This window comes from Armigeres subalbatus, chromosome 1, assembly GCF_024139115.2.
Source record: "Armigeres subalbatus isolate Guangzhou_Male chromosome 1, GZ_Asu_2, whole genome shotgun sequence".
In the NCBI taxonomy this organism is placed as follows: Eukaryota; Metazoa; Arthropoda; class Insecta; order Diptera; family Culicidae; genus Armigeres; species Armigeres subalbatus.
In genome coordinates this window covers 289747240-289772703 of record NC_085139.1, presented here as the reverse complement: position 1 = coordinate 289772703, position 25464 = coordinate 289747240, and the positions used below count along the sequence as shown (strand labels likewise).

General features: G+C 39.3%; 1 protein-coding gene across 3 annotated transcripts in view; it reads left to right on the top strand.

Moving 5' to 3' along the window:
* Positions 1-18146, top strand: part of LOC134207700 (uncharacterized) — a 322256-nt gene extending 304110 nt beyond the window's left edge. For all 3 annotated transcript variants that reach the window (XM_062683514.1, XM_062683512.1, XM_062683513.1), the window contains 2 exons: positions 16358-16669; positions 16753-18146. In XM_062683514.1, coding sequence (XP_062539498.1) covers positions 16358-16669; positions 16753-17780 — 1340 coding nt within the window. In that variant the 3' untranslated portion in view covers positions 17781-18146. The remainder of the gene's footprint in view (positions 1-16357; positions 16670-16752) is intronic.
* The last annotated feature ends 7318 nt before the right edge of the window (positions 18147-25464 follow it).

The following is a 25464-nucleotide window of genomic DNA, read 5'->3' as shown; positions in this document are numbered from 1 at the left end:
AAAAGTTTTACTTACTTTGAAAGATGCCTAACAGTCCTGGGTTGACAATTCACTAATGATTCTCAACTTTACATTGATTGTTATGTGAATAATTTGTAAGATTTCAATCGGTTCCGTCAATACTAAACTAAAAAAAATTAAAATTCAACAACACATTTTGCAGTGTAATTTATTTCGGATTTATCAATAACCGATCATAAGCTTATTTATATTAGACTTGTGCTGCCCTCTGAATGTCACTTACTCTATGTCGAAATTTTTCGGTATGAATGTTTTAAGCAAACTTTAGAAAATCTGATCAGTCACCGAATTAAAGGCGACTGCACCGAAATTTCTCAATTGCGCAGTAGTAAATTTCCACTGACCTTCGATTAGCCGAACTAATTGAAAATGGAAATCAAAAGAAAATTTAGAAAATCTCTCACTCTCCAGAACTGATCAATGGTAAAGGAGATATAGAGCCCATTGTACACCATTGGGTAGTAATTGCGTCTAAATTTTAGGTTCGAGCCATATCGATTCGCGTTCGTGCTTTCTTTCTGGTGGAGTTCGTGCTAGTGAAAACACTATATTTTCCAAGTGAAAGTTTATTCTTCAACGCCATTTTGAAAAAGTTTCGTGATTTTATTCAACTAAATTCGAAGTAAGTTTCCGCGTTTTTCATTAACTTGAGCATAAATAATGATGAATATCTTTTAACAGCTGAATTTGAAAAGTTCGTTAGAATATAATTTGAAATAAAGTGATCGGAAATTGGAAGGACATATTAGTAAGGTAAGCTTTAGTGTGTTTTCGGTGGACAAAAGGGAAGTAAAGTTTATAATACGCTGTTTAGGCAAAGTCAGGCCCAACAACGTGGGCGGTTTATCCGGGTTGGTTGGTTCTAATTGTGGGTGGCATTTTCCCCACTCGTTGGTCCTATTGGGATCCGTTCAACGCTGGTGGTCCTATTTATTCAGCACGTGACTCGTTCCGTCAAGCTGTGAGCCTAGCGCGACGCTACATAAAGCTCTCACTCCACTGAAGCCCAGGGACGCCTATACCCCGAAGAAAAAGCTCACACACGAGTTTCAGATTTTGAACGCGGGTAATTCGGAAAAGCTCGTCGAAGAATTGTCGACGCTAGAACGACGCCTGTACCCAACCGCCGTTGGAACATCGCCTAGACGGATGCAGGTTTGATGTAGGGTGAATCAATTTAGGTGAACTCTGTACCAATTTAAAGCTTCGCTTATTAGACGTGACGTCACATAGCCGTTCGGGTTGCCATCGAGTTTGGAAAAGCTCTACCCGATTTTGGTCGTTGATGTTTTTAAATTTAATCGAATCTTTTATTCGGATTATTTTACTGCCATTTGGTTTTGGAGCGTATTACTTTTCAACGCGGTGTGCTTTAACAAAATATTGGGTTCGGTTAAACGTTTGGGTCGGAGTGGAATATTGGTTCTGCAATGATTGTATGACAAATTGCAGAATGTCATTCCGCGGAATTCCATTTTGCGGAGTCCCACATTGCGGAAACCCATTTCGCGGAGTGCTACATTCTGCGGAATGGTGTGTTCCGCGGAAATTACCCATCTCGCGGAATGACATTTCCCGGAATAACCCATTTCGCAGAAACATAAAATACACTATTATTTTAATATAATTTGGAAAATTTATTTTAAAAAAGGCTATTAGTAACGTACTTAAAAGATGGAATCATGCAGGAAATAGGTACGGTATTATAAAGAAGGCCAATCCGAATAATACGTGCGTATAAAGAAGGCCAATACAAAAAAAAATCAATATACCGGGCAAATGGGGGCTACCCCGCATAAAGTCATTTGGCATAAAGCCGTTTGGCATAATGGTCATTTGGCACAATAGTCGTTTGGCATACGCAATGAAAATGATCTTATTTTCATTAATCATATTCTTTACGCAACTTAAAGCTGGACTTGAGCATACACTTCTTGATATTGACAATAAAGAAGGCGCATGCTTTTAAAGAAGGCATCATCAACTCTTTTGCATTATCCTGAGCAATCGCGTAATATAAAAGAAGGAATGATATCCCCTTTCGCAATCCTCCGAAAAAACGTGTGCTTTTAAAGTAGGCATCATCAACTCTTTTGCAATACCCCGAGCTATTGCGTAATATAAAAGAAGCAATGATCTGCCCTTTCGCATTGCACCGTGATTTAAAAAAAAGCCCACATCACGTGTTTCGCCTTATCTCGATCATTCGTTTGATTTTAAAAAAATGATACGAACAAAGAATCAATAAAATAGAATTACTTTTACTTTCACTTTTTGGGGAATATTACGTTCTGAGGAATGGTCTCCGACGGCAAACAACTATTATCACAAATTATTTTATGCCAAACGGCGTACCCCCGGGCAAATGCAAGAACGCAGAACCTAGTTTTTGTCTTGTATCGAGAAAGCGTGTGTATGTGTATGTAAAGAAGGCCAATCCAAAGATTTTCAATACACGTGGGCATCGTAGCCGTGCGGTTAGCGACGTCAATCGTCTAGCTAGACGCATGTGCTGTGGAGTGTGGGCTTGATTCCCGCCTCGGTAACGAGAAAACTTTTCGTAAAGCGAAAAGTTATCCACTCGTCCACTGGGTGTTGTGTGAATGCTCCTGTCCGTTGTCTCATGTTACAATGTTGAGTGTTCAGTCTGTGCGACCTCTGATCGAAGACGGGGATTTTCTGTCTTTTCTGTTTTTCCAAATGTCTTCATTTAAAAAATGCAGTATTTTAAGAAATCAGAACCCGTTTCGTCGTTTGCCTTATACCGAAGTAACGCGTGCATGTGATACAAATATAATTAGATTTCCTCATACCGCGCTAATACGCGCATTTAAAGAAGGGTGAATTCAGTGTTTTGTCGTATGTCGGAAAAATGCATACATGCTAAGATGGCAAAGAGGCAAAGTTTGTGGCCAGGTTCGCTTTATTACTTATATTCTATAATGTGCCGCCCAGACTACGAGCTATATCACTTGATAGAGTACCTGATGTAAATGTTCTTAAATCTCATTTTCAAGGTTTCACTGGATATAATGCATATGACGTCTAATTTAAACATTCGGTATATCAAGTATTATATGTGGATCATAGTCTGACGGCAAATAAAACACTGTGAAAAACCTCGACAGCCTTACATACAAAGTACAGACGAGGTGACATTTGTAACCCAGCTAAAAAAATCATGTCCCAATCAAATTTTCGGCGAAATGGGTCATTCCGCGAAATGGCCAGTTTCCGCGCCATGTACATTCCGCGAAATGATTTTCCGGGATATGTCGCATTCCGCGGAATCGGACTCCGCAAAATGGAATTCCGCAGTTTGTCATACAACCCCCGGAGATTGTATAACATTTCGCGGAATTCATTTTCGCGGTTTAACATTTCGCGGAATAACATTTGGCGGTATGTAACTTTTCGCGGATTGTACCTTTTCGCCGAATGTCTTTTGGAGGAATGTACCATTTCACGGAATGCCGTTATGCGGACTAATGTATTTAGCAGATTGTCATTTTCTCAAATTAGTTTAGTTTAGAAAATAGCTTCCTCTTCTTCTTGTTCTCATTCGCATTAATACCCCACTGCAGTGCAGCTGGGATTCGCAGCTCATTAAGCACTTTCACGTTTATTCAGTCCATTCAGCATTTCTACATTTTAATAAATGCGAGTTAAGTTAAGGAGCCAAGTTACCATTTTTTTATGGAAGCATTATCTACTCCTATTGCCTTATACCGGGCAGACACATCAATTTAATGAAGGCATTGCCCCTTCTTTCGCCTTGAAGCCGGTCAAATTGATTTGTTACTAGCATGGCGAACAATTTAAACATCTATTTCACGGTCTACACAAGGTTACTGGGCCCGTAATTCAACATAACCTATCATTAACTTACACACAAGAAAAATAATTCAATTGTTTTATTTCCTGTTACAGAACAGCAAATAACTTCCTCCATAACTGAAACCAAACAGCTTGTATTGAAAAGTTCCTACTTTTGAAAGGACCAGCGTTAGATGTATTTCGTCAATTTCCGGCGGTTCACACATGCTGGCTATTCAATAGCTTTTGCACATATACGTGAGCGCAGCGGCGGGTAAAAAATAGCCACTGTTGGTCAGACCGCATCGTGCTTTCGTGCTGTGCGGTTCTTTCTCTCTTAGCGGAAGGAAGTTTTTAATACTACCCGAAGCTATTTTAATTTCAACGGTGCTTCTTAGCGCTATTTGTACCCACTGATCCCGTTACGATCTTTGCAAGGACCCGTGCCTTCGTTTTACGTTGGACCCGTTTGCGGAAGTAAAATTCCGACAAGCGGTGGTAATCCTGCAGGGACGCCGTTCTGGGAAAAACCTCTTAGAAGGTCACGTCTCCACGCTCAGCAATGAGTATTAACAAAAACAAAAGGAAGAGTCTCTGAATTCTCCACTTCCTTCAAAGAAACAAGGTTTCAAGACCGTCCTGCCCAAGCGCGGAAAAAATAGAAGGAAGCTGGTGAATTCAGATATTCCTTCTAACTCTAATATCGGAAATAATTCTTCTCCAATCGAACTGAGCAATCAGTTCGATTTGATTAATGATGAAATTGAGCAAATCGAATCTACCTCTAGCCCAGGTGATTCGATTCATGCGAAAAAGCATAGGATTCCGCCAATTGTGGTATCTGTTGCCGAGTTTTCTGGCTTCCGGAATGAGATTTTGAGTAACCTTCAGGGGATCAAGGTTTCATTTCAGATTGCTAGGAAGGGTGACTGCCGCGTTTTGCCGGGATCCTTTGACGATCGCAAACGTCTTCTTCACTATTTAACTGAGAAGCGCCATAAATTCTTCACATACGACGACAAAACTGAGCGATTGTTCAAAGTCGTCTTGAAAGGTCTCCCCAGTGATGACAAATCACTGGATGAGATTAAAATTGAAATTTCTCAATTACTTGGATTTTCACCAGTCCAAGTAATTAAGATGAAAAAGAAATCCCATTCTGGTACTTCCCAGAGGGGCATTTCTCAAGAATTTTATTTAGTTCATTTTAACAAAAGTGAACTTAATAATATGAAAAGTTTGGAAAAGGCCTGTATTATGTCTCATGTCCGTGTTACATGGGAACATTTCCGCAGGCCTGGGGGAAATTTCCAAAACCCTACCCAGTGCCGTAAGTGCCAAAAGTGGGGTCATGGAACCAAACATTGTCACATGGATGCTAAATGCATGATTTGTGGTGGAACCTCTCACGCCAAGGACGCATGTCCTGTGAGAGAAGATTCCAATAAATTTAAGTGCGCAAACTGTGGGGCAATCATAAATCCAATTTCTGGGAATGCCCTTCACGCAAAAAGTTTTGAATTCCCGTGCAAAATTGATGACGGAAATTCCAATCGGATCCCAGATTCGACGGGTAGAAATTTTTCAAACGCTCAAATTTCGAAACCGGTTACCGGTCGAGCAATTCATACCCACCACAATTCACAAACAAATTTTGCCGCTCGTCAACGGGTAGCAAGCACTTCAGTAAATTCCAATTTTTCCAATGTACCTACGTATGCAAACATCGCTGCTGGTAGACCAAATTTCTCTTCTCAAAATGAGGTTTATACCCATGTCCCAACGGAAAATAACGGTCATGTTGCCGATTCAGGTAGCATGACTGCTTCCGATTTTGATTTTTTAACTGAACAATTGCATCACATGATTGATGCAATGTTCAAAGCAAATACCATACCAGAAGCTGTTCAGGTTGGTATAAAGTACACACAAAAAATTGTTATCGGACTCCGTTTCAATGGATCTAAATAATTGTGTGAAAGTTCTAAATTGGAATGCCCGCTCTCTAAAGGGTAAGGAAGATGAATTATTCAACTTCCTAACAGTTCATAATGTGCATATTGCCATTATAACTGAAACCTATTTAAAACCAGGACTCTCCATTAAACGAGATCCAAATTATTTTATCTACAGAAATGATCGTCTTGACAGCGCCTGTGGTGGGGTCGCCATTGTCATTAATAGACGTATCAAACATAAATTATTTTCTTCGTTTGAAACCAAAGTTTTTGAAACCTTGGGAGTTTCTGTTGAAACAAATTTTGGACAATTTTCCTTCATTGCAGCCTACTTGCCTTTCCAATGCAATGGGCAGCAAAAGAATTTGTTGAAAGCTGATCTTCAAATTCTGACTCGCAACAAATCAAAATTCTTCGTAATTGGTGACTTCAATGCCAAACACCGTTCATGGAATAATGCTCAAAGCAATTCCAATGGTAAAATTTTATTTGAAGATTGTTCTGCGGGATATTATACTATTCAATATCCCAATGGACCAACTTGTTTTTCTTCCAGTCGAAATCCTTCTACAATTGATTTAGTTTTAACGGATTCAAGTCAGCTGTGTGGCCAATTGGTAACTCATGCTGACTTTGACTCTGATCACCTTCCTGTGACATTTGAAATCTCACAAGAAGCCATTTATAATCCAATCAGCTCTACTTTTAATTATCATAGAGCTGATTGGGATTTATATAAAACATATATCGATAGGAATTTTGATGTTAATATTCCTTTGGATACAAAAGTGATATTGACAATGCGCTCGTATCTTTGACAAATGTAATTGTCGAAGCCAGAGGCATTGCAATTCCTAAATGTGAAATTAAATTCAACTCCATTATTATTGACGACGATCTTCAGCTACTGATCCGTCTTAAAAATGTGAGGCGAAGGCAATACCAAAGAACTCGCGATCCCGCATTAAAAGTTATTTGGCGTGATTTGCAAAATGAAATTAAAAAACGTTTCGCTTTTCTGAGAAATACCAACTTTGAGAATAATGTCTCTAAGTTGGATCCCAGTTCGAAACCCTTTTGGAAATTAACGAAAATTCTTAAAAAACCTCAAAAGCCAATTCCAGCGCTTAAAGAGGGAAATAATTTTTTATTAACAAATGGCGAAAAAGCTCAAACACTTGCTCAGCAGTTCGAGAGTGCCTATATTTTTAGTCTAGGTGTCACTAGTCCAATTGAGGATCAGGTTGCACGGAGCTTCGAAGACATTCTCAACCAAAAGAATGTTTTTGACCCTTCGTTGGGAACTAATTTGAATGAAGTGAGATCTATTACTAGAAAATTTAAAAATATGAAAGCCCCGGATGATGATGGTATTTTCTACATACTTATCAAAAAACTTCCTGAGAGCTCTTTATCCTTTTTGATTAATTTATTTAACAAATGTTTTCAATTGGCATACTTCCCAGATAAATGGAAAAACGCCAAAGTTGTTCCAATTTTGAAGCCGGACAAAAATCCAGCTGAGGCTTCTAGTTATCGCCCAATCAGTTTGCTTTCTTCAATAAGCAAACTGTTTGAAAAGATTATTTTAAATAGAATGATGGTTCATATTAATGACAATTCTATTTTTGCTGATGAGCAATTTGGTTTTCGCCATGGGCATTCAACCACTCATCAGTTATTAAGAGTTACGAACTTAATTCGGCTCAACAAATCTGAAGGATATTCGACCGGAGTTGCTCTTCTTGATATAGAGAAAGCATTTGACAGTGTTTGGCATGAAGGTTTGATTGTAAAATTGATGAATTTTAATTTTCCTCTGTACATTATTAAACTGATCCAAAATTATTTATCAGATCGCTCACTGCAGGTAAACTATCAGAATTCTAAATCTGATAGATTACCTGTAAGAGCTGGTGTTCCCAAGGCAGCATACTGGGGCCCATTTTGTATAACATTTTACTTCTGACTTACCTGATTTACCACCAGGGTGTCAAAATCTTTGTTTGCAGATGACACGGGCCTTTCAGCCAAAGGGCGAAGCCTTCGTGTCATTTGTAGTAGATTGCAAAAAGTTTGGATATTTTCTCCACTTACTTGCAAAATGGAAAATTTCCCCGAATGCTTCCAAAACTCAGCTTATAATTTTCCCACATAAGCCGAGAGCTTCTTATTTGAAACCTTCTAGCAGACATATTGTCACTATGAATGGGGTTCCAATTAATTGGTCTAGCGAAGCTAAATATTTAGGACTTCTGCTAGATCAAAAATTAACTTTTAAAAATCACATTGAAGGCCTTCAAGCCAAATGTAACAAATATATTAAGTGTCTATATCCACTTATAAACAGAAAATCAAAACTTTGTCTTAAGAACAAACTTTTGATTTACAAAAAAAATTTTTAGACCTGCCATGTTGTATGCTGTGCCAATATGGACTAGTTGCTGCAATACCAGAAAGAAGGCACTCCAGAGGATTCAAAATAAAATTTTGAAAATGATTCTGAAGTTGCCTCCGTGGTATAGTACCAATGAACTTCATAGAATTTCTAATATTGAGACACTGCAACAAATGCAATCTTCTATTGCATTAGCTCCTTGTACCCTTAATATAAATTAGGTTAAGTTTAGTTTAAGTTGAAAACATTGTATGTAATTCCTACATGGTGCAATTCAACCAGAGGAAAATCCTAGCTGCCAGAGACACCTTAAACGTATTAATAATAACTGAAAATGTAACATAGCAAATAAGGATGATAGTGTCAACAAAACACGGAACACCTAGTTTAAGAGATGAATGCATGTATTAGATAATTAGCAAATAAAACTAGTTAAAAAAAAAAAAAAAAAAAAAAGCCACTGTTGGTAATTCATTCCATGCTTCTAAAACAAAAAAAAGAGTTTGCGAAGTATTGTAAAATATTGCAAATATTTTGAAATTTTGATTTCGGAGATTATTTTAAACAAAATGTGAATATGTCATTACATTTAAACAAAATGCCAAAATTCCAATTAAATAAATAGTACAAACAATGAATATTACACCATTTTTCCTAAAAAATTGTCACAGTTAGTGCGTATGATACCCCTAATGATTGGAAATTTGCAGGAGCGTGCTGATGATGGCTCTACCGTTGGGGAGTCGTAGAGCTATGAACAATTTTAGTTTCTTTAATTTTTTCTTAAAAGTTTTTTTTTATAAAAGCAATTCGATATGGTTTCGAAAAATCTTATGTTTTCTATACTTAATTGCGTGTGGATGCCAATTTAAATAGGTTGCAACTAAAAATAAAAATTATTAAAAGCGTATCTTATTCTACATTATACGAATACCTCTCAAATAACATATTATTAACTGTTCTTAAATAGACATGTGGACGTTTCTAATGATGGGCTTTCGTTTTTGAGTATATGGTTTTAAAAAGATGGTATCTGGGAAAACTAAATAATTTCACTAGAGTTTTCCGATTTTTAAAGATTTTTAAAATTTTCGCGTTTGTTTATACATTACATATTTGAGAAACTCTGCTTGTAGAAAAAATTTTATATAAAAAAGTTTTATATAAGATCTTTCGTTCGAACTTGTTGCTCAAACTAAATCGGACACAGTGTTAAAATATAATCACAACTAACTTATGCACGACCCAAATCAAATGCGAGTTTGAACCTACTAAACAGACTCAATGTGCGCCATTCGCGGGATAACGATTGCAGGGACGAAAATATAAAGCTGTTGTAAGTAAATATGTTATATTCTTATCGCGTAATGGGGTTTTGGTTTTTATTCATCGCTTTTGTTTCTTTTATTTTTCGTTCCAGAGGGCGAGTAATGGCGCTTGAAGTATAAGTACATTGTTGGACAAAAGTATTCGTCGTGTTTTTATAGTAATCTGTATGCATTCGTGCGACTACTGTTGTCCATCAGTGTATTAGCCAGGGCATTAGACTAAAAACGGTGCCATTTGGCCGAATGCCGTTTGGCCGAATAGTTGAAAAAATTTGACCTCAGTTTACGAGTGGTCCTTCTTCCTACTTCCTTCTTCCTTCTTCCTTCTTCCTTTTTACTTCTTTCTTCTTTTTTTTCTATCCGCTATCTTCTTTCTTCTTCTTTCTTCTTTCCTCTTTCTTCCTTCTTCTTTTTTTCTTATTCCTTCTTCCTTCTTTTTTTGTTCCTTCTCCATTCTTCCTTCTTCTTTATGTCTTCTTCCTTCTTCTTTATTATGTTTTTCTCTCTTCCATCTTCCTTTATCCTTCTCCCTTCTTCCTTCAGCCTTGTTCCTTCCTTTTTCTTCCTTCTTTCTTATTCTTTCTTCCTTCTTCCTTCCTTCTTCTTCCTTTCTTATTCTTTCTTCCTTCTTCCTGCTTTCTTCTTCTTTTTTCCTTCTTATTTCTTTCCACTTCCTTCTTCCTTCTGCCTTTTTCTTTTTTTGCTTTTTCTTCTTTTTTTGCCTTCTTCCTTCTTCCCTCTTTATTCTTTCTTTTTTCTTCTTCCTTCTTCCTTCTTAATTGTCCCTTCTTCCTTCTTCCCTCTTCTCTCTTTCTTCACCCTATTTCCTTTTTCCTTCATCCTTCTTCCTTCTTCTTTCTTCTTCTTTTTCTTCCTTCTTCCTTTTTTCTTCTTCCTTCTTTCTTCTTCCTTCTCACTTCTTCCTTTTTCCCTCTTCCTTCACCCTTCTTCCTTCAGCCATGTTCCTTCCTCCTTCTTCCTTCTTCCCTTTTACCTCTTCCTTCACCCTTCTTCCTGCAGCCTTGTTCCTTCCTTCTTATTCCTGCTCTCTTCTTTTTTTTCACTTCTTTTTTCCTTCTTCCTTCTTCTTTCTTCCCTCTTCCTTTTTTCTTCTTCCTTCTGCCTTTTTCTTTCTTCCTTATTCCTTCTTAATTTTTCTTTCTTCCTTTTTCCCTCTTCTTTCTTCTTTCTTCCTTCAACCCACTATCTTCTTCTTTCTTCCCTCTTCTCTCTTCCTTCACCTTTCTTCCTTCTTCCCTCACCCTTCTTCCTTCACCCTTGTCCTTTATCATTCTTCTTTCTTTCTTCTTCCTTCTTTCTTTATATTTCTTCCTTCTTCCATCTTCCACCTTGCTTCTCACTACTCACTTCATAAGGAAACGTATTTCAACAGTTCGGCCAAACGGCATTCGGCCAAATTGCATTCGGCTAAACGGCATTCGGCCAAATGACCCTAAACCCTAAAAACTGTGTCCCATCCCAAGGAGTTACCATTAACAATTTTGGCTAGGTCACTTCCAACGAACTCAAATATAAACGGAGCGGTTGGTACGAGATATCCCCGTTCTATGGCTTAATTGTGAAATCAAGTTAAGAATTGATTCTCACAGGTATTTTAAATAATGCTGCACAGTAGGCCTGGCCGCTTTTATGTTTGAACTACATTTATGATGTGCTTCAAGCACATATAAATATAATAAAAATTATAGAAAATTAAAAATATTGTTATCCTTATGAAATAAAACCCTTGAGTCCAATGGTGCCTTTCTCGTGTATTATAAAAGTAGCATTTTGAGCCCATAGTCTAATCTGGCCAATTTTCGAATGAAAACAATGGGGATGCCTTGTCAAATGCAGCTTGTAGCGAGTAAAAAATAGTGTTTTTTTGCGCACACATACATACATACACACGCACACACAGACATCTTAGGAGAAAGCGAAAATATTTAAAATTGGTAATTTAATTATGTTTCGAAATTTATATAACTATATTAATCGATCAACATTCATTCAATTGTAGTTCAGGACATAATAAATTGTTTCGAAAATGTTTATGGTAGACAGTTAATTTATGTGTAAAGAACAGATTTACATAATGAAAAGCAAATTGAATGTTCAACAATTATGTTGTACACATTGTTTTTTGACCCATTGTCACGCACAACGACGGTATGGATATTTGTATATTGAATATTTATAGTATTAGTATTTTCTTATCTGATCTTTTAGAATAGATGTTAAATTGTTTATCCATCGATACTTTATGCCAATTTCCAAACCGGGAATCGATCCCAGCTACCCTCAGCATGGTCTTGCTTTATAGCCATCTTACCGCTAATCTAAGGAGGGCCCCTTAGGTCCCTAGCATCTATTTAAACACTGCAAAAGTATGCAGTGTTATTAACTTCGTTCAAATAACTTGTTTCGGGAAATCTTAGCGTGCAAATTTATGACAAATATTCAGCTTCTGATTTTTAAGAATTTAAGAGTAAATCGAACATAAGAAGTTATATTACTCAAATGTCCAGGGAAAAAAGAGGAAAATAAATATTATAAATTAGCAATGGTTTGTCAAAAATTCAAGAATTTTGTAGAGCAACGACTTTAAGGAGAAAGAGTGTTTCTTTTGCACTTTAAAGCTTGAAAATCACTTTAACATGGTCAAAACGTGAACGGAACGAATCGCAATGTTCACAAGACTTGTAGAGCACACCAAAAGCTTCCAAATGGAGGTTGTTGCGATGGCTTTTGGCGTTTATATCTCTTGTTAGATTTTTTTTCAAAATTGCAAAAAGTCCGAAAACACTAATGTCGTTTTCGGTTTTAAACCTGGGTCAGATCCGACCCCGACTCTGAATAACCGAACAAAAACGAATCGGAATCGAGTCAGTATGATGGTGTTAGTGAGAACTCAAGCCCTATCATCTGTTTTGTTTTCAGTTCGCACTTTTATCAGCTGGCAGAAATATAAATATTTTATCAGATTTTATACAGATTTCATCTTTTGAATTTTTTTACTAATGTTATTTTGTTTCTCATTATATAAATTAAATGGGGAAGTCAGATTATTCTTCTGTTAATTGTTTATTTTAAAAATGACAATTAATCCATCAATAAATTTATGTGATTTGAAGCTTGTGATGAATGGCGACGGCAATGTGGATTGCCGTGAAGGAATTGTGGCGCTCTGGAACATTTCCGGTAATTATGCCAATCCGTGTTTTCCGATAAACTGTTATACTGATTCTATGTGGCGTTCTGGGTAACAGTGATTGTGTTACATTTGAATTATCAATTATGCCATTCAAATGTAATAGAACAAGAAAATATGGAAACACTTTGTAAAAAAAAATTATAGAAAAATTATTGAGATTTGGGGCCTTTTATTTTAAAACAAAGAATCAAATCGCACAAGAGTTTACTAGCATTTTTTTTATTTTCCTCCCAAGAGGGGACCCTTTGGGATAAACCGCGATTTCACCAAAATCAAATATACAAGGCAAAAACCAAATATACAAGAAAGGCAAATAATTTTTCTCTACATAATTTTCCACTACATAACAGGAGATTCAACATAATAAATATCAACGGGGTAAAATATGTCTTTGTCGGTTTTTTAACGAATTACAACTAAAAATCCTGCGTCTACTCTAAAATTATGCTCAATTCGTATAAAACTGTTCCTAAATTTATATTTGAATTTATTTTCTGGCCAAGTATCATCGGAAGTGTTACTAGGTAGCAAATATACCCTCTACAAGGTGAATCATTAATAAAACTATTGTAAATAATCAAAAACGTATCATTTGTTGATGGCAAAATAGTTATCACTGCCTTATAAAGGGTTAATATCAAGGTTAATACATTATGTTTATATTCTTCAAATCCGTAACCTTAAACAAATTATTCACAGAGCTGCAATAACGAATAAAATAATGGTATGAACATTTTGGTATAAATAATACTCCGATACTCCGGTACGCTATTTTCCCACTGAGAGAGCAATTATAACTAAAGCATATCATCGAATACACAACGTAATAGTGAGTAAATAGCAGCTACCTTCTCGTCACTGCATTTATCAATCACATTTTCAACAAAATTTTTAACCCTCATTTTGTTAATAACGGAGATACCGTCTGAAGTAATCAGCAAAAAATATGTTGGTATCTGAATCCATTTCACAATCAGAGAAACTTGAAGACAACACACAATTAAAATAATCCATTTTTACGTGGAAGACAGCAACAAAATTTATAAATTCAACAAATGAAACAAAAACGATTAAAACTCAAATACCCATCCGCACCCTTCCGTTTCTTTCATGTTTTCATTTTCCTTTAGCGTAAACATAAACACCTGTTTGACAGTTTTTGTTCGAATGTATTGGTGAACCTAGGTTCGATCTCGATAAATCGGCAGAGCGAACCTCATTCGTTTTGGGTCGGATCTGGTGCGGATCGCGATCCAACCTGAACGAATAACCGAACGTTTTGACAGCTGTTAGAGCGGATCCGGGGCAGAACTAGGTTCGACCCAGCAATAACCGAAAACGACATAAATCGACTTAAGTCACCTCGAAATTTTATCCGAATTAGCTGAAAATTTGACAGGAGGCTTATTTTAGCATGAGAATTTTGATTCTGGACTGACCGGTTGAATTTTTGATACTTTTGAAAACATGAAGAGGTCCCCATCGAGGGGGTTTGATAAAACGCGTTGTTCTCGCTCATTTTATGTTGGGGACCATATTTTTTCCGCACAGCTGTGTAAAACAAGTTTAAATGCATCATTAGAACCGGTGCCCCCCACAATTGGGGCCAATAAAAAAAACTATCATGGGTTGTAACCCCCCGAATCAGTTCATTATCGTAACAGCTAACGAAAAACGTCTCTCACAGTATGATATCTATCGAGAGTGTATACAGACATGATAAGTGAGAGATTTTCTCATTCTCCTTTGGATTCAAATCATGGGCAAGAGAGTTAATTATTATCTGCACTAGCGAGTGCTTGATTTTTCTCTCTCAACTGTTTCGAGCAGCAGTGCCATATGGAGCGAGGAAGCATTCTTCACTATGCACTTTGAAACCGTTCTCTCATGAAGCTACCTTCCTCTGGAGTATATCTGGTGCTGAATCATCGGACCACATCTTCATTGCTTCATTAATCCAAGCCCTGAATGACAATAATAAAAAACAAAAATATAACAAATTTGAAATTCAATCTCAGTAGGCTAACAGGGCCCTCCTTAGCCGTGTGATAAGACGCGCGGCTACAAAGCAAGACCATGCTGAGGGTGGCTGGGTTCGATTCCCGGTGCCGGTTTAGGCAATTTTCGGATTGGAAATTGTCTCGACTTCCCTGGGCATAAAAGTATCAACGTGTTAGCTTCATGGTATACGAATGCAGAAATGGTAACTTGTCCAAGAAACCTCGCAGTTAATAACTGTGGAAGTGCTTAATGAACACTAAGCTGCGAGGCGGCAATGTCCCAGTGTGGGGATGTAATGCCAATGAAGAAGAAGATGAAGAAGAAGGTATTTGAAATGCCAGCATACTAAGAAGCTAATGAAAAGACATTTGAAATTCAATCGCAGTAGGCTGACAGGAAATTGTAGATTGTTCGAAGGTTGACATAGAATATAAATGACGCCACAATATACACGGTTCGAGGTCGCATCTCTCCATCCTCGAATGCGCCCCACGCTCTCCAAGTCATTATGTACCTGGTCAGCCCACCTCGCTCGCTGCGCTTCACGCCGTCTTGTACCTGCCGGATCGGAAGCGAACACCATCTTTGCAGGGTTGCTGTCCGGCAGTCTTGCAACATGCCCTGCCCATCGTATCACTCAGGCTTTAGGCCACACACCGGCAAAGATGGTCCTAAGCACCCGTCTATCTAATACTCCGAGTGCTTGCAAGTCCTCTTCAAGCATTGTCCATGGTTCATGTCCGTAGAGGACTTATCAGCGTCCTGTACATGACACATTTGGCGCGGTGGTGAATCTTTTTTGACCGCAGTTTCTCCTTGAGTTCGTGGTAGGCCCGACTTCTACAGATGATGCGCCTTCGTATTTCACGACTAACATTGTTATTAGGGAAGATCCATTAATTACGTAACGCAAAATTGGGTATTTTCAAGCCCCCCTCCCCCCTATGTCACACTTTTTGTATGAAATATCTTAAAATTTTGTGTGGACTGTCACACTTCGCTAAACCCCCCTCCCCCCTCTAAGCGTTACGTAATTTGTGGACGCTCCCTTAGCCGTTAGCAAGGATACAAGGTAGACGAATTCCTCGACCACCTCGAAGGTATCCCCGTCTATCGTAACACTGTTTCCCAGGCCCTGCCGCGCTCGGTTCCGGAAAATAGATTCTTATTAAGGACAAGGACTAGGATGGCGTCCAGTGTTCTTTTTCTTCTTCAATGGCTCTACATTCCGACTGGAACTTGGCCCGAATTAGCTTTTTCTCATTTAATAATTGAAACCTTTTCTATGCCCGCCATTTCATGAGTTGCTCGCAGGGCTACTAGAGATTCCAAGATTGGAGACCAAGAGTCCAGTGTTATTGCCTGAAACACATGTTGTTGATGGCATCAGAGTTCAGCTCTACAATAGTTGTATTTTCAAAAATATACTTTGATCTTTTCCATTTTAAAACTGCTAGAGAAAGACAACAGTAATTCAAATCAATTTAATTCCAAACTCGAGATAACTAACTAACAATTCTTGTTGATTGTTTTTGAGCAGCTTGTTTAATAATTTTACAAATAACAGAGATCACACTTTGCTCTTTAAAAGTGGCTTAATCGATCTTAATTCAACTTCCAGGTTCGATGTCCCTGAATACGGTCACGATCGCGCTGGACAACAAGCTGCGCTCGTTGCGCAACTCTTCCATCGATTCCGACCGGGACGCGCTGGACACCACACTGGAGAGTGACTGCGACAACAGCAGCAGCTGCCACAGTGCGGCGGCCGCCCTCCATGGAGCCAATTCGACTCCGACGCGCCGCTCGGTGCACCACTCGCGTCCCCTCACGCTGGGCGAAAACATTCCATACGCGGACGAGTCTCCGGAGCGGCCGCTGATTCAGACGCGTGCGAAACCACTGCGGCAGCATAGCAACAATAATAACACTGGTGAGCGATTCCTCTTTATTGGGGTTTATTTCGAAGGTTGTAATCAAATCCTATGTCTTTTATTATTATTACTTTTTCAATAGGTAACTTCCCGAAAGGTACGGTCGACAGCTCGGCAAACAGCAATCTGGTCAACAACAACAACAGCAACAGTAGTACGGGCCTGGCCAACGGGGACGATTCGGTGAAGTCGGCCCAGTCGCAAAAGTCTATTGACAGCGGCGGGACGACCACGAATTCGAACGAAAGCTGCGTCACGCTGGTCAACGAAGATGAAGACGAGGACGACAAAGTTAACATCTCGATAAGCTCGGACGACACGGATACGTCCACGACGAGCAACCCGCGGGAAAAGTTGACTTCCACCTACCGAATCGACACCGAGGTGCTGAAGAAGATGAACCGCATTCTGACCAACCTGGAACGGAAGGCCAATAACCTGGAGCGTAAGTTCAACCTAAACAGGTCGCTTTCGCTGAACTATAAAAATCATAAAAACCTGGAGTGCTGTTGTGGTCACGCTGTGCCTACTGCAACGACCACACCCGGAAGCGTGATCCCCTGTTGCCACAACAACAACAACCTGCACAGCCATCAGAACCAGAACAACAACAGTCTGAACAGCGTCAGCATGAACAACAGTTTGAACGTGCGGACGCGTCTGATGTTGACCAAGGACGAAAAGACCGACAAGAACATCAACCGGCGGCGGCAGATCCACGACGTCAGCCAAACGGTGCCGCCCCATTCGCTGACCAGCGAGGGCGGCGGGGGTGTATGCTGCGGCGGTACCGGTCCGCAGATTATCCTGACGCCGACGGCAAATCCGTCGGCACCAAGTGGTGGCGGCGGACGAACGCGCCGGCAGATGGGCAATCGGTCGATCAGGAGGAGACACACGGTGGGGGGAACGCACGATTACTACTCGACGGGAACGGGGACGACGACGGCGGCGGGGAATAAGCATGCTGCGGGACATAACGGGTGTCAGCAGCAGCAGCAGCAGCAGCAGAATATACAGCAACCGCAGGGTGCGACCAGAGTGATAGGGGCTAGCGGAACCGGGGTGATGGTGCCGCAGCAGGGGGTTTGTCGGGGTGAGGAGAAATAGGCGGGAACGGTAGATCAGCGGCGGTGTTTGGCCCCTTTTTTTAGAAGGATTTAAATGCTTTTTTTGTTTTTCGATCAGTCAGCGTAGGAAGAAAGTATTCCTAGCAAAGCTGACTAGGAGTTATTGCGAGCATAATACTGTGCAATACTCAAGATGTCTTGATTTATTTTCTGTAGTTTGTATCGAAAAAATTGTAGTCTTATCGTTCTTTTTGGTTGTTCAACGATTTCTGATATTATTTTTGATAGATGTTCTAAAATTTCTTTAAAAGACAATGTTTTCAACATATCCGTATTTCTAAATCGGATGTAGACAAAATTCAAACTAAATATTTTCGTTTCAATAAATGTCGATTTATCTATCTTTTTTGAGTTGCCTTTTCTATCTTTTATAATTTCTTCGGCATTCTAAATAGGTACTACAGAAATTTTTGTTGCTTTTAAGGAACACACAATAAAAGGAGTATGTAATTTATACCAGGAATGCCTAGAAAATTACGTATTACAAAGGAATTTATGGAAATAATTCCCATTATGCTGATTTTAAGAATTTCAAGAACTGAAGAAATATTTCGGTAAATCTGTAATTCTGTGAATCTGCCTTTACATTTTTTTGGAAGTTCATGAGTACTATTGAGAATTAGTAAGTATTCATAAAACAGGGTTGCTTCGCTAACGTCCCTGATAATTCCAGGGAAAGCTCTCTCAAGGGAACGTTTGAGCTCTTTTTGCTACTTCAAACTGAGTGAAATCCTCTCTTGACTTATTATTTTTTGTTTATAATGTCTTTCTGCTACTTTTTATCTCTGCATCTGTTTCAGAAACTCACGACATCGTTTGCATTTAGAAGAATGAACTTTTTTTCGTAACAATGTAGCCGCCTTTCCCTCGGTCTTCCTCTTCAGCGTACTTTGGAGCTTCTTTTCGCTCAGGGTCGTTGGCCGTCCGGGACCGGGCTTTCTTTCGATGCTCTGAGTGTTGTCTAATAGTGCCAAGATGTTGTAGATGCCGGAAAGGGCGTATCCGGCGTCCACAAAGTGCCGCACGAACGATGTCTGAACGGAGTTGTTTCACTGTTTTTCACGGTTGGAGTTCGACTGATAGAGCTGTCAAATGAATCATGGATTACTATGATTCATGCTGCATAAGGGTAGTTTCGTCAGTGCGGGTGAAGGTAAACTTATGAAAAATCGACATTTTTTGTAAATTTTGTTAAATGCAAACGTTACGTTACAAAGATTTGCCATTTGAATCGTTTATTGGATTAGGACGACTGGACTATTTGATTGAGAATATAGGGTATAGACACTTGATTGCATTACAACCCTGATTGACTCTAAAATTGAATATCGGATAAGTTGTCAACTTAGTTTGCCATTTGGAGTGAATATCAGCTGAGTATGATGTGAACTCCAACTATTGGATACTATTGAATATACTGCCGTCACAAGCATAGTTGTCCCATATCATTTAAAGGCCATAGCCTTCTCGCTGCCCTGGCATCGTAAAAAACAAAACGACATGAAACCACTATGCTTACCACGTTAGTAATATAAACCGTAGATGACTGCTCTGCCGCTAACCGCAAGTCGAGCACATCTGTATATGGGCCTCCATATACAGATGTGCTCCACTTGCGATTAGCGGCAGTGCTAGTGAAATTAACATTTTATTTGATGTGAACTGTATTTTATAACTTAGCCTACTAGAACCAGTGCGTCAGGCTAGTCCACGGTTTCCAACACTCCTCCTCGGACGAAATCAAATTCCCACTCGTAGCTTTTCAGACGAACTCTGAAGATGCAGCTTAGGTTGTCCTCGAATAAAACCGTTGGACATCTTCCGGCTCCAACGATTTCTTCCACTAACCTTCTGGTCCGGTATAGTTTTTGATATTCTTCAGCAAGGGCTACGAATTCTGCCTTGGTGGAATTCAGTGCCATGCAAGATTGCTTTCATGAACCACACGCGAAGGCACCACCGAATATCAGAAGGTGACCAGTATTTAATTGACGATCTCTGTAGTTACCAGCCCAGTCAGCAATAAATGAATATTTGCAGTTCAGCGTTCGATGACTTTTGCGTCAAGATGGACGCGTGGACAGCAATATCTGGCCTGCAGAAGACCTTGGATGGATTTGGCGTAAAGCTACTGCTCAGACATTTTAAGTAGTTTCGCCATTGGTTCAGTTCTTTCTGGTTCTTGAATCATTGTCGCCAATTGTTATGTCTACAAAGACTGTCTTTGTGTGCTTGTGCCAGATGATCGCGTAGGATGCTTCACACCAGTGAGCTTTATTGGTTTGAGACCATTACAAGGCAACCAAGGTACGGATATCTTGAACGTAGTGCTTGTTCGAACCTGCTCTAGGATCTCGAAGATCCTCCGGAGGCACTAAAAGCTGCATACTCTGTCTCACAAGATGTCAGTGCAACGGTCTGTTGTTTGTCGCTGGCCCAGAATACGGTAAAGCAAAGGCTTTGGAAAAGAAGTCGCTAACGGATTATCTATCTTCGGCATGCGACGCCTCGCCGTTCGGCTTAAATAGAAGCTGCAGGTTCGTCGTTCCCTTCACGTATCGGACGACTCTTTCAGCTCTTGCCAGGGGAGCAGGGAGCAGAATGGGTTGGCGTGGTGCACCAAGTCAAACTTGGAAGTGTTCCAGGTATACAACGGCATGACATATGTCGGTGCGATACAAGATTCGCAATTGAGGCTGGCAGAAAACAGCCCTTCTCTATTTGGGTCCTGATGTGGTTGCAGTCCTGCATTCCGAATTTCACTACTACACGGTGTGTTAGTGACATAAGTCCGGTAGCTCGGTCATATCCATGAATCCAATAAGGCAATGATTTCGTCATCTGAAAATTTCCTCTACTAGGCCAGTCGATCGCCAGTGATCAACAAATGAACAATTCGGAAACTCCAGCTTGCAAATGAGATTCAATCGTGTCTTAATTCTTTCAGGAACGTCTTCTTCAAGCTCACTTCAGAGTTGGTAAACAATCTTCCTTTGGTGAGCAGCTACTGCAAAAACGATTACCATTTGTGAAACGGGGTAATACGTTCCATGGTAGTCGATTTCGGCCCTCTACTGGAATCCTTTCGGTACCAAGTGCCGAAAGAAACGGTCCGGTTCGCCATGCGCATATCTGTCTTGATTCGGAAGATTAATTTTGATTTGAAAAGAACCACAGCTGAAGAACGTCTCACAAATCGTCAAACTCGGTTCGTTCCAGGGTCTTCGGAACTTCAATCAGTGTCGCACGTACTTTTTTTTTATGATTGTCCAAATGAACCGTTCGTATATCCCATTTAGCTATGGTGGTATCCATTGGAATTGCTGGGCGAGGGTTTGCTTGGAAAATAAAGGATTTGTAGTGAGGAATGGAATCGATCTCGGTTATATGCCGATTAATTGCTACACTTTTAGCTTTGAGCGCCGGGACGTAAGTCTAAGCCACCATGCTCATTTTTTCGGGCCAGTTTCATTATGGGAACGCGGGCGATTATTCCGTATATAGCCGTATGTATATAGTACGTATGTACTACGTTAGGTGTTTGACCAAAGCGGCCAAAGTTTGACTATTTTGAAACACGAAAATTTTCCAAGGGGGGAGGAGGGGCAGTAAAAGGAAAAATTCGTTATCGATTTTTTTTTAAGGCAGGTGTCTAAGAAATGCATGAAACGTCGAGATCTGGTGTTATCTAGAAACTATTTTTTTTTGAAAAAATTTACTTTTTGAGACTTAAAAAATGTTTGGAACTTGGAAAAATTTTCGAAATTAAAAAAACAATGATGCCAAATGTCTCAAAAAGGCATGAAACGTCTAGATCTGGTGTACTCTCAAAAACAATTTCTTTGAAAAAAAATGACTTTGGGACTTTTTGGTACTTTGGGATTTTTTTTGGAATTGATTTTTTTAATGCCAAATGCTTTAGAAATGGATGAAACGTTGAGATCTGGTGTTGACTCGACGTTTCATGCATTTGTAAGACATTTGGTATAAAAAAATCGATTTCGAAAAAGTCCCAAAAATTATCTAAGTCTCTTAAATTTTTTTCGAGATTACACCAGATCTTGACGTTTCATGCATTTTTGAGACATTCGGCATCAAAAATTATTTTTTTATTTCGGAATTTTTTAAGTTCTAAACATTTTCAAGTCTCAAAAAGTCAATTTCTTTCAATTTTTTTAGATAACACCAGATCTCGACGTTTCATGCATTTCTCAGACATTTGGCATTCCCGTACACCTCCCCTTGGGGGGGAATTTTCGTGTTTCAAGACAGTCAAAGTTCGACTGCTGTGGTCAAACCCTTAAAGAAATCCGATTGAGCTGAAATTTTGCATAGGGACTTTTTCCGAGGAGATGAACTTTTGAGCACTACCCGTTTTTGAAATTCGAAAAGTCTATTTTCATTGGCACCCTAGTTATAGAGCTTGCGAAGGAAATACCCAGAATTTTGACAACATGGGTAGTTTGTAGCCACTGGATGTCAAATATATTCCCTTCGCAAAACTCCACATTCACCGCGACAGTTTTGCCCAAATTCAATTGCGTGCCGGCGGCAAGATCAAAACGACGAAAGACTTCCCACATCGCCTCGACACGTCAGTATGTCATCGCCCTATGACGGTGTCTTTCAGTCAGTAAGACAAAGCAGGAGTAGATTAGCTTACTCGGTTTGCCAACAGCGGGCTGAAGCTGATGATCATTCGGCACAAATCTCCTGTCATTGTCTTTCAAGTGATAGTATTCAACCATGCATTTAATAGGGCCGTCGCATTCACGCAGCAGCGAGTAAACTGAATGGACTGTCACTGCGGGCTGCGTGTGCAATGAGAAGAGATGTTAATTGTTTACTCTTTCTTTGATTGTTGCTGCTAACCATTTTCAGTTTTCACTGTTAGGAAGTGAGTGTGAAGAGGATATGGTATCAATTTCAACAAATTTCAGTCACTGAGATTGAGAATTCGCACCACTGTTGACGAGTAGCCGGGATGAAGACCTACTGGCAATAGGGAGCGAGAAGAGCGATGAGTTCCTCGTTGAAGCCGAGCAATCGCATGGTGTCGAAAAGGGCACCCGATCGAAGGCGTTCTCCAGATCGAAGCTTATGGAGCTTACCAGCGCGACGGTGGTTGTTGCGCTCTGAGTTCGAACATTTCTGTCCGTCGTTCAAAACACGGTGGGCTTGCACTCTAGTCGGATTTTCAGTATCCGGGAGAGAAGTTTATAATCGCTGTTGAGCAGCGAAATGGGCCGGTACGCTCGAGGAGTGTTGACTCCACCTTTTTTTGTTTACCAGTACGATGATACGTTCTGCGAAAGCATGGGGAAGAGTGCTCCATTGAAAAGCAGGTTCACCTCACGGTGGATGACATTGAACATGCGGAGGTAAAACTATCGTGAGATCTCGTCGGCCCCTGGTGATCGTTTTGCTGCGCTTGTTTTGATAGCAGATAATATTTCTGCCGACATGATCTCTTCGGTGCATCTCCCGTCCGGTGGGATTACGCGATCGCAAACAAACTTGATCTCCTTGTTATCTTCTGCTTCATCCGAGTAGAAGAAAAAGAAAGAGAAAAAAGCAAATAGATTTGCTTCTACATATTGGCTCATTTGCAAACTCGTTCTCTGCCGTTTGCAGCTGCGTGATGGTTGTTTTGACGTTGGACAACGAAGGTACTGCGTGTCAAATCAAAATAAAAAATTAGCTCAAGCTGTGCCTTCCAGCTCATTGCACAAAAGTGAGCACCAGAAAGAAGAAGAAGAAAAAGAAGAATTAAAATTGGGGACCGTCACGAAATCATGTAAGATTTTTAACGTGAATAGAGTCTTTATCTTTCGATGGATTTTAAAGATTCATGTATCAATCGGCTCGGACACTTTCCAGCAATTTGTCAATTTCATTGAATCAAAAGCATTTACGATAAACTATTGAAAATTTTAATTCTTGTCCTACACAGTAAAAATATCAGAACCAACCAATCCCGTTCATGCGTTCCCTACACGGACATCAGAATGATGTAAGTTACGAGCCTTTTGACCCATCGTTTCATTTTTTGGGGATATAAAAAGACTCGTGCTTTGCGCTCGTGCGTTATTTCTGTTCGAGTATCAACGGTGAGTGGTCACTTAGAGCGGACAGAACGATGGCGTCGGTGGCGGTCCCAGCATCGGGGTGTCCTACGAAAGGCTGAAACACATAAGGTTGAATACTCATAAGGCTGAACTCAAACAGGCTGAAATCTCTAAAGGCTGAAAGTCTCAACAGGCTGAAAGTATCAGAAGGCTGAAATGTATCGAAAGGCTTAAATTGATGGGATAAAATGAATCTCAACCATACGAGTTGTTATGCCAACCAGTTGAGTGGTTGAATAATGAATAATGAATAAATAATAAATAATAAAAAACAAAAAATAATTAAGGATAAAGAATAAAGAATAAAAAATAATTAAGGATAAAAAATAAAGAATGAAGAATAGAGAATGAAGAATAAAGAATAATGAATAAAGAATTAAGAATAAAAAATAAAGAATAGAGAATGAAGAGTAAAGCATAGATAATAAAAAAACAATGCACAGAGGAAGAAGAAAAAAGTAGGAAAATGTATGAAAGAAGACGGAAGAAGGAAGAAGGAAAAAATATGAAAGATTGAAGAAAGAACATAAAAGAAAAAAGAAGTAAAAAACTAAGAAAGAATAGAAGAAGGAATAATGAAGGAAGAAGAAACAAGGAAGAAGGACGGCAGACAGAAGGAGAAAGATAGAAGAATGAAGAAGAAAGAAAGAAGGAATCAAATTGAAGGAAAAAAGAAAAGAAAGAAGATAGAAAGAAGAAAGAGAAAAGAAAAAAAGGCAAGAAAATAAAGGAATAAAGGACAATGAACAAGGAAGAAAGTACGAAAGAAAAAAGAAGGAAACATGACGAAAGAAAGAAGAAAGAAGGAGGAAGAACGAAAAACGAATAAGGAAAAAGGTAGACGGAAAACGAAAAACGAATAAGGAAAAAGGAACAAGAAAAAAGAAGACAGAAAGGGAAAAGGTAGAAGGAAGAAAGAAGAAAAAACAAGGAAAAGGAAGAAAAAAGAAAAAAAACAAGGAAAAGGAAGAAAGAAGAAAAAACAAGGAATAGGAAGAAATAAAGAAAAGAAAGAAGAAGAAAGGAAAAAAAGGAGGAAGAAGAAAAAAAAAGAAGGGAGTGGGAAGAAAGAAGGAAGAAAAGAGAAGAATGAAAAAAAATAAGGCAGTAATTTTGGAAAGAATCAAAACCCAAATCCAAGAATCAAGAAAAATTTCTTGAGCTATACAGACTAAAAAATGAGAATTTCATATAAAAATTGAATGACAAGGAATCGCAAGAAGGTTTCGGTTTATTTTAGTTTGTGCTCCTATTTACGTCAAATGTGAATTCTTCAATTGAAATCGGTTTCTCACGATTTTTCAGCCTTTCGAGTTTCAGCCTTTTGTTCTTTCAGCCTTATGTAAGATTTTTTACTTTTCCGCCTTTGGTGTTCAGCCTAATGAGTATTCAGTCTTATGTGATTCAGCCTTACGTGTAAGTCCCCAGCATCGATGGCGTCCCCAGCATTTTGTTCGAGATGTCGCGGTGAGCGGTGTGCGGTGTCAGCATCGGCGGAGTTGCTGAAGGAAATTTTATTACCATCGGCGACGTGCG